This window comes from Centroberyx affinis, unplaced genomic scaffold (genome assembly GCF_046629955.1).
Source record: "Centroberyx affinis isolate AG114_WGS23_722 - 3 ecotype Tasmania unplaced genomic scaffold, CSIRO-AGI_Caff_v1 ptg003040l_1, whole genome shotgun sequence".
Classification (NCBI taxonomy): Eukaryota; Metazoa; Chordata; class Actinopteri; order Beryciformes; family Berycidae; genus Centroberyx; species Centroberyx affinis.
The window spans coordinates 1,750-14,423 of record NW_027281130.1 but is presented as its reverse complement, the minus strand read 5'-3'; the positions used below and the strand labels follow the sequence as shown (position 1 = coordinate 14,423).

The window sequence follows — 12,674 nt, the reverse complement described above, 5'->3', positions numbered from 1 at the left end:
ACATTGTAACCTCATGGAAGTAGAGACAGAAACACACTTTTAATTTCTAAGTCTAACCACAGAAGGTTCAACCCTAAAGTATTTTCTAATTTTAGATGAAAGGTCAATGACAGTGGCTGCTAAATGTGTCATGACCTGCCATGACATCAGAGAGAGGCAGGTAGGAAGTTATGTTGTGCAAAATGTAAATAAATAAAATTGTCAGAGCTGTAAGAATGAATATGATCAGTCACGATCCATGAATTGCTGAATGATCCTGTCATTTTAGTTAAATGTGAAATCCTATTTGTATTTGAATGTGAATTTGAGAAAGAGAGAGAGAGAGAGAGAGAGAGAGAGAGAGAGAGAGAGAGAGAGAGAGAGAGAGAGAGAGATTGTTACACAATCTTCAGCCCCATTTTCCAATACAGGAAGGGAGTGGAAGCAGATAGATTGAAGGGCAGGAAAAAAAGCGCAAACGCTCCAATTTCCACAGTGGGTCGCTGAGTAAGAGGAGCAGCGACGAACCATAACCCATAACCCATTGCAACAGAGGCAGTGATGCAGTGGAAAATAAAAAAAGGTGAGTAAACTATGTCCTCCAGTCATTGAGCATCATAAGGAAATCAATCACTAATGTGAACAAAAATCTTTTTTTTTCTCATTAAAACACTCCATCTTCCTATAGCTTACCTCAGTTTGATACCATGGTGTGTCTTTGAATTTCCTTTTATATCAGCCTAAAAAAAAGAAGCTAAACTGTATTGTGAATGGAAAATGGTAGACTGACCTGGGTTTAAACTTCAGGTACTGGTTCTTACTGGTTGCTACAGTCTTGTGTGTTGTATTAACCTAATATAAGCTATTGGCCAATGGAGTCAACTGTGTACTTTCCTTTATTAACGCATATTAGTTGTTTAGATATCTGTTCCTTTCCTTTTACAAAAGTCCCTATACATATCTAGTCATTATCATTATTACCACTGAATATGAACACACACACACACACACACACACACACTTTCAGTGGTTGAGTAACCACATAGACCACAGTCAACCCGAAACCACTGGTTGTCAAGTTATGGATCGCTGCACCTCTTCTATAAGAAAGCGTCTAAGGTCAGTGTTGTTGTCACTCTCCAACTCATTTCAGGCCATCTAACTTCCCTTGCACACTTTCACTTCTCCTTCCACCCCTCTGCACACTGTTTACCAGAAAATCCTCAGAGGAAAGCCCCCTCCTGCACTGGAGCAAGACATCCGATCCAACCGAGTCCCTTCAGAGGGTCACATCCTTATAAACCCTCCTCTGATCACAGGCCCACAATGGAATTAAACTCTTAAAGGGGAACAGATTCAGAAATTTGGAGGAGTGTCAGAACAAGCATTTTGAACCTCCTGGGAGAGTTTGTTTTCTCTCACGTTATGCGTTATTGTTGATGTCTGCGCTGCATGACAAAATCCCTGATGATGAAATGTATTTCCCAGGGTATCTGTCTCATGGAGTCCAGCTCTTCCAATGCGTCAGCGACCAATGGGAGATGTGCAGAATTACACAAAGTGCACTGGCAAGTCTGAGGTTTGGCAGCAGATCATCACTATGTTATATCATCACCCAGGGCTGATCAGCGGTGATACTGGTTTCCGAGGGGAAAACCAAAGCCATTGCTGCATAGCCACACCTGCCTTTGATTTTCTATCAGTGGTAGTTAGCACGGACTAACAGGAATATTACATGAAAATAACAAGAGACAAGTTAAGTAGGCTAGTTGATTGCTAAAGGCAACAGAAAACACAGTAAAAACAGTAATGCAACAACAACAACAACAAGGACACCATCAAAAGCAATTAAAATATGCAGCAAAACACAGCATTTTCATTCAACATCTATATAAAATAAAGGATTTAGTCTGTAAAAGTGTTAAGATTTTGTCAAACAAGGACTTGAGTTATTGACTATAATTTGTTTCAACAAGTAAGAGCAGGTGTCACTTCATTGCTCTTCATAAGAATAAGTTATGAAAGTCATTTTAAGGAAACTTGCTGGAATTTGTTTTCATTTGCAAACTTTATTTATTTACACTTTATTTATGTACACATTTCATACACAAGGCAACTTCAACGTGCTTCACATAAAACGCAAAAAAATATATAACTTGTCTAGTAAAATGACATTAAAAAGGAAAGAAGGAAAGAAAGAAAGAAAGAAGGATAGATATATAGATAGATAGATAGATAGATAGATAGATAGATAGATAGATAGATAGATAGATAGATAGATAAAAATAGCTAACTAAGGAAAATAATAAAAAATAGAAATATTCTTTAGTATCCTCCCTGAATATGATTCTTCTTTTAAACGCTGCTATGCATTTCTCTGAAAGCCTTGCGGTAGATAGTTTGTCTTGAATATATTCTATGTTGAAAAATGCAGACTTCAGGTTTCAGAATGGAAGCCGTATACTGCTGATCCTGTGGGCTTGACACCGGGGTGATAAACGACACGCACAACACCGGCGGCTTGTGCGGAGCGGCGGGCGTGAGAGGAAAACACAAAGGTGACTCGGGTTCAGCGGGTATCTGAGTGTAACAGATGGGACTTGGAACCTGGGTCTCGCTGTACGTGGGAAACCAAACAAGCCTCCAGTGGGCCAAAGGAAACTTCCTGACTCAGGGAAGATATTCAGGCTTCAGGGATCCTTTTTGCGTTCCGTAAATTCTCACTGAAGCCAACGAATGAAAATATGACAACGGACTCAAACGCTGTCAGCCAGTGTATGTGGAAATATTCCCCTTTCAGGAAAAAATACAGTTGATTGTCCCCGCGACAAGGAATGTCAGTGAGAGTATGTGTGGTATGTGCTGTATTGACACGTCTCTGTTAAATAATAACCAAGTTCCTCTGATCTTTCCCGTTACTTATGGGGATTAACAGCAACTACATATGAGAAACAAAATGTGTTTTACATGAAAGATTTTGCTACTGTTGTATGAAGGCATTTATGTGGCAAAATACACAAATCTCACAAAGGAGGTTGTAATTACTGAGTTGTGGTTGTACTGGCAAATTACCTAAATAAAAAAAAGAAAGAATTTAAATGTTAATGTTTTTAAATGATGTTTAAATGTTGAATTTAAAGAAATCAACCAAATCAATATATCAATTTACACATTTGTGAATTCTTGTCTGTGACTTCAAATTCAGAACACGGCTGTGTATTTTTTTGTGAAAATTTCAACATACAAGTTCACATTCAGTCTACAAGTTCTCACGTCAAGTCTACAAGCTCTCGGGTTCTGCAACAGAAATGCCTTCATACTGTTGTTAGGTTTAAGAGAGTGCTGGTGGTAAAGGAACTGAAAAGTCATAGGTCAAGGCATTTGGAGCATTGTTTCCGTCATTGCAGTGAGGCATCTAACCTCTCACCCTATTTCACTGCCATTAGAGTGGATAAGGGCCTGACCAGCAGCCAAATCAGAGACTGGATGAAGTTAGAGGGGAAAGCAGAACTGCGCCTGTTTTGGACAAGAATGGCATGAGACCTGAAATCTTTGTGTGTGATAAAGGATTTACGAGGATTTAATTAGAACTGAGTCACAGTGGTGGTGGAAAAAGTGCTCAAATCCTTAAGTAAAAGCAGCAACACCATAATGGAAAAATACTTCATTAAAAGTTAAAGTTAAAGTCCTGCATTCAAACGTTTACTTAAGTAAAAGAAGAATGAGCAGTAGTATTATCAGCAGTATCGGAAGTATTAGCAGTAAAATGTACTTAGGTATCAAAAGTAAAAGTCCTCATTCTTTCAGAGAGTTAAATTATTGAAGCATTAGTCTGTAAGAAGTAGGCCTATTTTAATGTTGTAAATCTAACTGCTCCATATACTGTTGGGGAGTTTAAACTCTAACAATGCAACATATTTTATGAGCTTATTGTATGTTTTGCATGCAAAGTAACTAGGAACTCCAGCCGTCAGATAAATGTAGTGGAGGAAAAAGTACAATATTTCCCTCTGAAATGTAGTGGAGGAAAAGTAGAAATACTCAAGTAAAGTGCCAGTACCTCAAAATTGCACTCAAGTAACAGTACAGTAAATGTAGCCTACTTTCCACCTCTGCAGATTCAACAATGAGTGGGAGTGGAGTATTTAGCAATCAAAATTACCACTGATCCCCTGATTCACAACACAGCTCAGATTGTGACATCATGGAGATATGTGTGTGTGTGTGTGTGTGTGTGTGTGTGTGCGTTTTACAATGGCATGATGAAATGTGTCCGCATACGTCTGTGTGACACTTATCGCCTTTATTGATTGCAGAGCTCATTCATAGTTTGCGGTGCGGCAGCTGATTCATGTGTAGTCGCCATAGCGATGAGATAAACAGACGAAACCAACAGGAGTCTTGAAATGAGTGTGTGTGTGTGTGTGTGTGCAAATGATGTATCTCTCTCTCCTTCCATTTTCTTAACCAGAGTCTCTATTAGCAAAAAATATTGGGGTGTGTCAGATTCAGTTCATCCTCTCTGCAGACCACCATTTATTTATGATACTACCTTTATTTCCTGTATTGCTATGTAGGCTGCTTTTTGCTATCTCTATTACACTGAATGTATACAATATGTCTCACAGTTTAAAAATAAACTTGTCTTCTCTTTGTCTACATCTCCTCCTTTGTGATTGGTATAGATTTGATAAGGGAGATCAATAAGGGATAATGGCTTTTGCCTGGATTTACCTCAGATCAATGTACTTTGTGAAAAGCGTGTCTAATATTTTGTACATTCAGTGTAGGTCCTAGTTTGTGAGATTTGTTGAGTTTTTGACTTTCTGCTACTGCAACGAAGCAATTTCCCCAAGGAGATTCTTACAGTTTCATCTCATCTCAATTTATTTCATTTTATTTCATCAAATGTCATCTCATTTTATTTAATCTAATCTAATCTCATCTCATTTCATCTCATTTTATTTCATCTAATCTAATCTAAACTCATCTCATTTTGTTTAATCCAATCTAATCTTTCATTTTATTTAATCTCATTTCATCATATTTCTTCTAATATAATCTAAACTCATCTCATTTTATTTCATCTGTCATTTCAGTTTATTTCATCTAATCTCATCTCATTTCATGTTATCTTATTTCATTGTATTTCATCTAATCTAAACTCATTTAATTTTATTTCATTTAATCAAATCTAATCTCATCTCATCTCATTTTATCTCATATTCCTGACCACACATCCAAACTTGGCCAGCAACCAGGCAATTGTTGCTGTTCAGAGGAAGCAGCCTGATGCTATCAACACCAGGGGTTGTCATCATCATCATCATCATCATGTTGCCCTCTGCTGGTCGTATTCAACGCTCAGTGAGACTGACTTGACTTCTCCATAGGGAATTTCATATGTTTTACAGTATTTTGAATTAAACATGACAGGGATTCAATTTAGATATCATGGCAATCTCCATTTATTTATCAAGAATCATTCAGCCATAGACTGTGATAGATCTGCCTTCCAAACAAGAGACACCATTACATCTACTACTTAGTATGTAGTATCAACAAATTTAGGTGTAAATACATTTAAAAAGATGACATTTAAAAGAAAATATTTCTCAAACATACTTTCATATTTACAGCTATGTGGACAGATGAGTACTGTGGTAGCAGGGTGATGAGCTGAACAAAAATGAACTGATCTCACATAATTAAAGAGACAAATAGTTGTGATCTTTTCAAAGGACAGACATCCTGCAAGATCTGTGTCTATATAGCCAATGTTTTGTTTTCGCCTACCTGTAATAATAATTTACAATAATATTTTGCTGGGCTCAAAGGAAATTAGGGTACCAAAAAGAACCATAGTAATCCTGTAATGACTCCTTACAGGTAAATTATAGGAATATAATAGTGATACCATAGGAGATAAAACAAAGACAGTAAAGTACCATACGTTAACTATAAATTCACTATAAGTCCCTATAGGAATATTATAGGACTATTACAGTGGTTTTTCATCAGGGCTGGAAAGAGCTGGAGGCAAGGAGGACAGACTTTTGAGATTGAGCCAGTAGAGCTTCGCCCTCGCAGACTATTGAGACGAACCCCACATGTGCGTCATCACTACGCGTCAACAACACAGCACACCACCTCTGTAGTTACACAGTTCACACGTGAGTTACACTGTTAACTTCTTTAAATTGTGTATTTATATGCGTATTATGCGCAGATGTAGCTAAAAGAGTCGATGTACTGTCTTAAACATTTTGGTGAAAGTGTCCACTGAGTATCGAGCTAAGTGTGTGTACACGTTGCATGCTATGCTTTAGCATGGAAGTCTGTCTAGCTAACTAGTTAACTAATTCTCTCGTCTGTGGAGATACCGTGAAGCCAAACACCATTGAAAAATCTGGTAATTTATTGTGGTCTTGCTTATCTCCAACCATACACACTTCCTAAAGCATGACTTAAGACCTTTTCTGAATCATTCGTAGCCACTGGTAAATTCGGCAAACATATAATCCACCAAGCAGCTCTTATTTAAATACATTTTCAATCTGGTCCGCATGATAACCCCGCTAACGTTACACCCGTCACATCATAGTGGTCTAGAGCGAGCGAGCAGTATGAACAAATCTTAAAAGTTTAAAATATATATTTTTAAAAGTGCTGTTTGGTGTATGCCGAATTTACGAATAGATCCTAATGATTCGTTAAAGGTCTTAATGTTCAACAAGGTATGTATATTTGCCAATAAACAACGTAACATTAAACTGTCCCATTTTTTAACGGAGGTTTGGCAGACAATAGCTTTATACCTACATTAGGCCTACATAACTATATATACCCCAATACCTGCCGCACTGAAATAGAGAAACGTCGAGCAAACGGCATATATTGGGGCTAACCCATAACATTAATAAGTTTTAAATGTTACTCTGCAAGCTTTGTCCTTCAAGGTTTCCTGTTGTGTGTTTCCTATTTCAGACAGAGGATTATAAGGCAAACACCCTCTTTCACAAGACCAAGATATTCCACTGGAAACCTACACAGTGTGAGGTGTGAGGTATGCTGGAGAAAGTGGAGGAAAAGAAGCCATGGAAAGGGGGAGGAAAGAAGAGGAGGCACCCAGGTGAAGAGGGGGACGGAGGAGAGAGCAAGAGGAGGGGAGGAGGTGAAGAGGGAGAAAAGGGCCAGGGAGGCGGTGCCAAGGAGCGCCTCGATGCCTTGAGTGTGGGCTACTTCCGCCGAGTGGGAGACAGACTCGGCGAAGGCTTTGAAGATGACGAGGAGAGAGGTGAGAAGGATTGTTTTTGATAAACTCTGAGCAAGCACAAGTTTGAAGAATTAAGTCAAGAATATCAAGCATCTGAGCATGACCTGATTTTAGCTGTGATTACTTAATGAACCTCCAATACATGGTGGAGTCACTGGACAGAATTATCTTTTATTTGAACTTGGAATAGTTCCAACCCCAATTGATTTGCATTAGAATTGCTAACAAATGCTTACAATCAAATTTTCTTGGAAACAAAACCACTGGTGTGAAAATTATTTTTTGACAGTCCAAAACAATAGAGACATACATAACAATAAATATGTTGAAACTTCCCTTGAATGGGTTGGTTCCAGGTATCATGAGCCATCTTTTATAACTGCTATTTAATTATGGGTGAGTGTTCACCAATAGACAAGGTTTGATGTAACCTTCCCTTGTTGTAGAGTGAGTACCTGTGTAGAAACAAATTCTTGCATATATTCCCCACACTGGGTAGCCATTATTCTCCTTATTGCAGGCTTATTACATCATTTTAGTTGAAATATAATACACATGGGTTGTTGATAGCACACATTCATACACACACACACACATCCTCCTGCTCTATTATAGTGGATACATATCATGTTTCTGGATGGCTCTAAGCACTTTCAAAGTTTCTCATCTCTCATTTAACTTTTAAAGTGGTGTTGTTATTTGTGATTCACTATCATCATCAATATGCCTCTTAACTGTATGCACAGCCTCCGCAGCCTCTTATTGTGCGTGTCTCTCTATATCTTCTGCAGTGATGTTTGTGGAGAACGTGCTCACGGAGGTGAAAGGCAAGGCGGCCCTGGTGGCCATGGACAGGACAGGGAGTATCACGCTCCAGCGGTTGCTCCCGTTGGCCAGCCCCGACCAGGTGGGGGAGGTGCTGGCCGAGCTGGGCGGAGAATCAGGGTCCGAGTTCAAGACGGTTTCGTGCGACCGGTGTGGGGGTCACATCGTGGAGAGTGCGCTCAGACAGATGTCTCGGTGGACGGGTAAGTTTAAATCTTCTATTTATTAGTGTTATGCTTGAGTGACGGTTTTCACCCGATGATATTTTGGATCTTTAATATCTACAAATATGGAAAGCGACAGGTGCGTGGTTGCGAAAAATTGAAGCTCCACAGAGAATCAAGTCGTACAACGGCTCATGTTATGTTTGCGCGTCCGTTGTAGAGTCATCACAGAAGGAGCCGTCCGCCACCACAGAAGAAGAAGAGGAGGCTTGTGGCGTCCTGGAGGCCCAGGTGTTGTCTTTCAGCCAGGTGGTGAGAGACAACAGCGCAGAGTTCATCAAACACACGCACGGCTCGCACGTGGTCCGCACACTCCTGCACGTGTTGGCAGGCTGTCTCGGACCGCCCCGCACAGAGTCCCGTCCAGGTACCGACACACACACACACACACACACACACACCTACACACACCTGCCAACATCAAAATGAGATTTGATACGCGGACGCTTATTCCCGTTTACCTATTATCTTCCTGTCTCTTTTTTTTCTAGGTTCAAAAGACCGTAACGCCGCTCCTCCGCTGACAGACTTCGAGGCTCCCACTTCGTTTTGGTACGAGCTGAAAAGCCTAACTGAGACCTTGATGAACAATGTAAATGGTGAGTTCATCAAAGTCAAGCACACTCACCCCTCCTAGCACAGAACAGTTCTGAGTTACCGGAATGAAAATGGCATTGGCCTTGCAAATTTTTGCTTTTCCAGAGAGGGAAAAATTTGCACATTTAGAACCTCTGAATGCAGGTGTCACGGGTGTATGTCATGTTTTATCTTAAATTTGCAGGATTAGAAATTTGAAGAAAGTATGTTTTCTCTCTTCGTGCCCCTCTCCGTTCCTAGTAAGCGTGGCAGACGCCGTTGCCAGCGCGGTGTTCCAGACCATGTTGACCATTTGTCACAGAAAACGACCGAAACTCTGCAAACAGCTCCTCAAAGGCGTCATGGAGTACCTGACGACCCGCAGCGCTGCTCCCGGAGTTAGGTTAGAGAACCGTTATCCCGTCCTAAACCTTAGGGATGAGTCACTGAAGGGATTGTGAGAGGGTTTGCCATGAAATGTTATGTAAATGTGTGTGTTTTTTTGGATTCCTTTCAGTCCACTTCTGGTCTTTCTCAAGGACCAGGCCTCCAGTCGCCTCATTGAGACCGTCATCCAGCTATCCCACAAGGCCCTGCTCCGCGACCTCTACAAGAACCATCTCAAGGGTCAGCTGGTCAACCTAGCCCTCCATCCCATCGCCAACTTCCCCATACAGAGGCTGACTGCAGCCTCCGCCAATTACAAGATGGTAGGTCATAATATCCGTGCGTCATACAGTACAAATGGATTACCCAGTTCAGCAGTTACTCAGTTTTTTTTCTATGTCCCCTTTTTCCCTCCTCCAAATAGTTCCTGAGGTTGTTTGATGAGCTGCTCCAGGGCGTGGAGGCCATCTTGGCCGCAGGTCACATGGGCGTGATCGTCCAGCTGGCGGAGAGCTGCGCGGAAAGCGGAGAGAAGCAGGGAGAGATGATGCAGTGCCTTCTCCAGGTAAGCCGCAAGGAATATTAGGTGTAATGAACCTTTATTTACATCGACATTGAGAAGAACTGAAGGTTCACAACTGTCTTTAATCAAAGTTTATGCCCTTGTGTCTGTTTTGGATTTGGGTGTTTTTCTCCTTTTTTTATGGATGAAACTGAGTCTATAATAACACCATAAAAGTATCAAAGGTTTTATTCGTGGTTAATGGAGACTCGGCTTATTTGTTTCTCTTTCACTCCTCTCTCTCTCCCAGGCGTTCCACTGCGCCGAGCCTGGCACTCGACACGCCAGCTGCCTCCCTCTCTTCATGTCCCTGCTCACCTATGAGGTGTACTACCACTCGGACACAGCAGAGGGCGGCATACAGACTGAGGTAAATGATAGAGAGGAATCTAAACAAATACTGTTTGGGTGAACTTTTGATTGTACCCTAGTCTTTTCAACTCAGTTACTGTAATTGTATCGCAAAACTACACCTTGAAAAAACAAACGCTTGCTGGGTATTGTTTCCTTTTGAACACACTGAAAGACACAGTAGGTTGCAACTATAGTTTGTGGTTCATTTTTAGGTACCGTTGACCTCTATCTGTTACCACGGCTCCCGGCTGGTCCAGGCGCTGTCCAAGTTCAAGGAGCGCTCCCTCCTCCTGAACAGCCTGCGCTCTCTGACCCCCGCCGACCTGCTGACCCTGGCCTCCGACCCCGCGGGCAGCCACGTCCTCCAGGCCCTCATCACCACATCCAGCGACAAGGGCAGGGGCAAGATCCTCAAGAGGCTTGAGGTATGAGCGGAGAGGCGATCACAGAATATACTAGCATGGGAAAGTAGCTGGTGTTGTCACGATACAAGGATTGAGACGTGCAGTGAGTGAGTGAGTAGGTAGGGGCTCAGTGACTTGCTCAAGGACATTTTGATTTGATGCACGGCTGTCGCTGGGATAGAACCTGAGAGCTTTTGGTGACAGGATCGTCTCTAACTGCAAGCCAAGTCTAAGTCCATGTCAGTAAGTCTAAACATAAAACAGCAAGTCAAGTCAGAACAAATCAAGAGTCCAGTATCAATTAAATGTCTTAAAGAAAATTAAATATCTAGGACTTTTCAATGCAATATGGTTTTAATAGGATAAAAACTTGGTAAGAGCATCATGAGTTTCAGTTTCAACAATAAATTCAATAATTCCATACAAATTCAGAAAACAGAATTTAAATTCAGTTGTCTGCTGCAACAAATCTCATCACTTTCAATCTAAGTCATTTACACAAACACAAGATCTCAAGTCAAGACTTTAGAAACCTTTTCAAGTCATCAAAGTACAAGTCAAAGTCAAGTCCCAAGTCACCAGAACCCAAGTCAAGTCTCAAGTCTTCTCTTCATGCTATCTTAAATAGCTTGAAAAGCATTGAGTTTTGTAATTATGTTCCCCAACTCGTGCTTACGTCACATACTTTTGAATCCATGTGAAATACTAAGTGGAGCAATGAACATTTCCATTAAACAAGAGGAACTTTAGATAACACGCAGTACACTGTAAAGGTCAAAAACCTTCGAGGCTAGTTTCTTTTTTTTTTACTGTCCCATGGCTCCTATAATTTTGCTTTCCACGGCTCATCACCCCCTTCCTCCCTCTTGCCGCCTGTCCTCCCAGGGCCTGTACGTCCAGATGGCCTGCTCCAGGTTGGGCAGCCGGGTGCTGGAAGCCGTGTGGAACAGTGCCTCGGTCAGTCAGAGGCAAAGCATCGCACAAGAACTAGGTAAAACTGCTACTTTCACGCTTCGATTCATCGGGTTGTAGCTCTGTGGGGTGTTTTTGGGGGATGGCTGGGGGTCAAACTGGGGTTTTTCATGTTCATGGCTTTCTCTTTCTCTCCCTCCCTCTCAGTGCTGAGTGAAACCCAGTTGAGGTCTGACCAGTTCGCGCGCCACGTGTGGGCCAAATTCGCCCTCTCCCACTTCATGAACAGAAGAGCCCACTGGCAGGAAATCCAGACCGGCCAGTCCAAGAAGAGGAAGCTTTTCAGCGACATTCTCGAGTGAAATTGAAGCGGAAATTTGGACACTATGTATTATCTTCCAGTCTGATTGTTTATGATGTAATTGGATAAAAATAAAATATAAACTTGTCCTCATTTGTGCGTTGATGACAATGATTTTCCCCAAGGTTCAGGTTTTTTCAGATGAATAACTCAACTAGGTTTGCATAAACTCAATAATTCAACCTAGAGAAGCTTGTTTCTTTTGTGATCAAAAGCACCTGAGCATCCACTCTCATCCACAAATGAATCATCTATCAGAGGACTTCTATCATCTCAGTTGAACTTTGAAGATGATTGATTACCCTGTTCCCTCTGAAATTCATGCTTCCTCATAATTCCTTAATGGAAACACAAATTAAGAAATCTTTCATCCAGCGAGCCCTTTGTTTTCTCAGGCAGGTTGGAGACAAGCTTGGTCACACAGGAGAACATTGATTTAAAATTGATTTGTAAAAGGCAGGCCTCTATCTGGCGGACTCCTCTCAGTGGACATGAGAAGACTGGCTCTGTGGCAAGCAGCCACACCACAGCACTGCCAGGCAACACGAGTGCTCTCAGCATAGGAACATCAGGACAGAGCAGAGGAAGGAGCTGACAAAGATCAAATATGGAAATTATATCCTTCATTAATACACTTTCTATTCATTTCTAATTTGATTTGACCTAAGAATCAGCATGCAGTATCTATGTTTCTCTGGATTCGCATGTGTGCAATGGACTAGAATTTTAGAGTTCACTAATAATGTGTATGAGTGATGGCTATATTTGTGGGTGTACTTTTATTTTGGAGACAGCAGTTATGAAACTGACAGTT

General features: G+C 41.2%; 1 protein-coding gene across 1 annotated transcript; it reads left to right on the top strand.

Moving 5' to 3' along the window:
• The first annotated feature begins 6,107 nt into the window (after positions 1-6,107).
• On the top strand, positions 6,108-12,165 carry LOC139659191 (nucleolar protein 9). The gene is made up of 12 exons (XM_071537407.1): positions 6,108-6,152; positions 6,967-7,276; positions 8,047-8,283; positions 8,465-8,671; positions 8,796-8,903; positions 9,142-9,283; positions 9,398-9,590; positions 9,692-9,832; positions 10,080-10,199; positions 10,396-10,608; positions 11,473-11,578; positions 11,707-12,165. The coding sequence occupies exons 2-12, from the start codon at positions 7,048-7,050 to the stop codon at positions 11,859-11,861; spliced, it is 1,851 nt and encodes a 616-aa protein (XP_071393508.1). The 5' UTR covers positions 6,108-6,152; positions 6,967-7,047; the 3' UTR covers positions 11,862-12,165.
• The last annotated feature ends 509 nt before the right edge of the window (positions 12,166-12,674 follow it).

Excerpts from the sequence above, each read along its gene's own strand:
- LOC139659191 (XM_071537407.1), top strand. The coding sequence starts at position 7,048 with ATGCTGGAGAAAGTGGAGGAAAAGAAGCCATGGAAAGGGGGAGGAAAG. Across the intron at positions 8,904-9,141 it reads CTTGATGAACAATGTAAATG|TAAGCGTGGCAGACGCCGTT; the intron begins GTGAGTTCATCA and ends CTCCGTTCCTAG. Across the intron at positions 9,284-9,397 it reads AGCGCTGCTCCCGGAGTTAG|TCCACTTCTGGTCTTTCTCA; the intron begins GTTAGAGAACCG and ends GATTCCTTTCAG.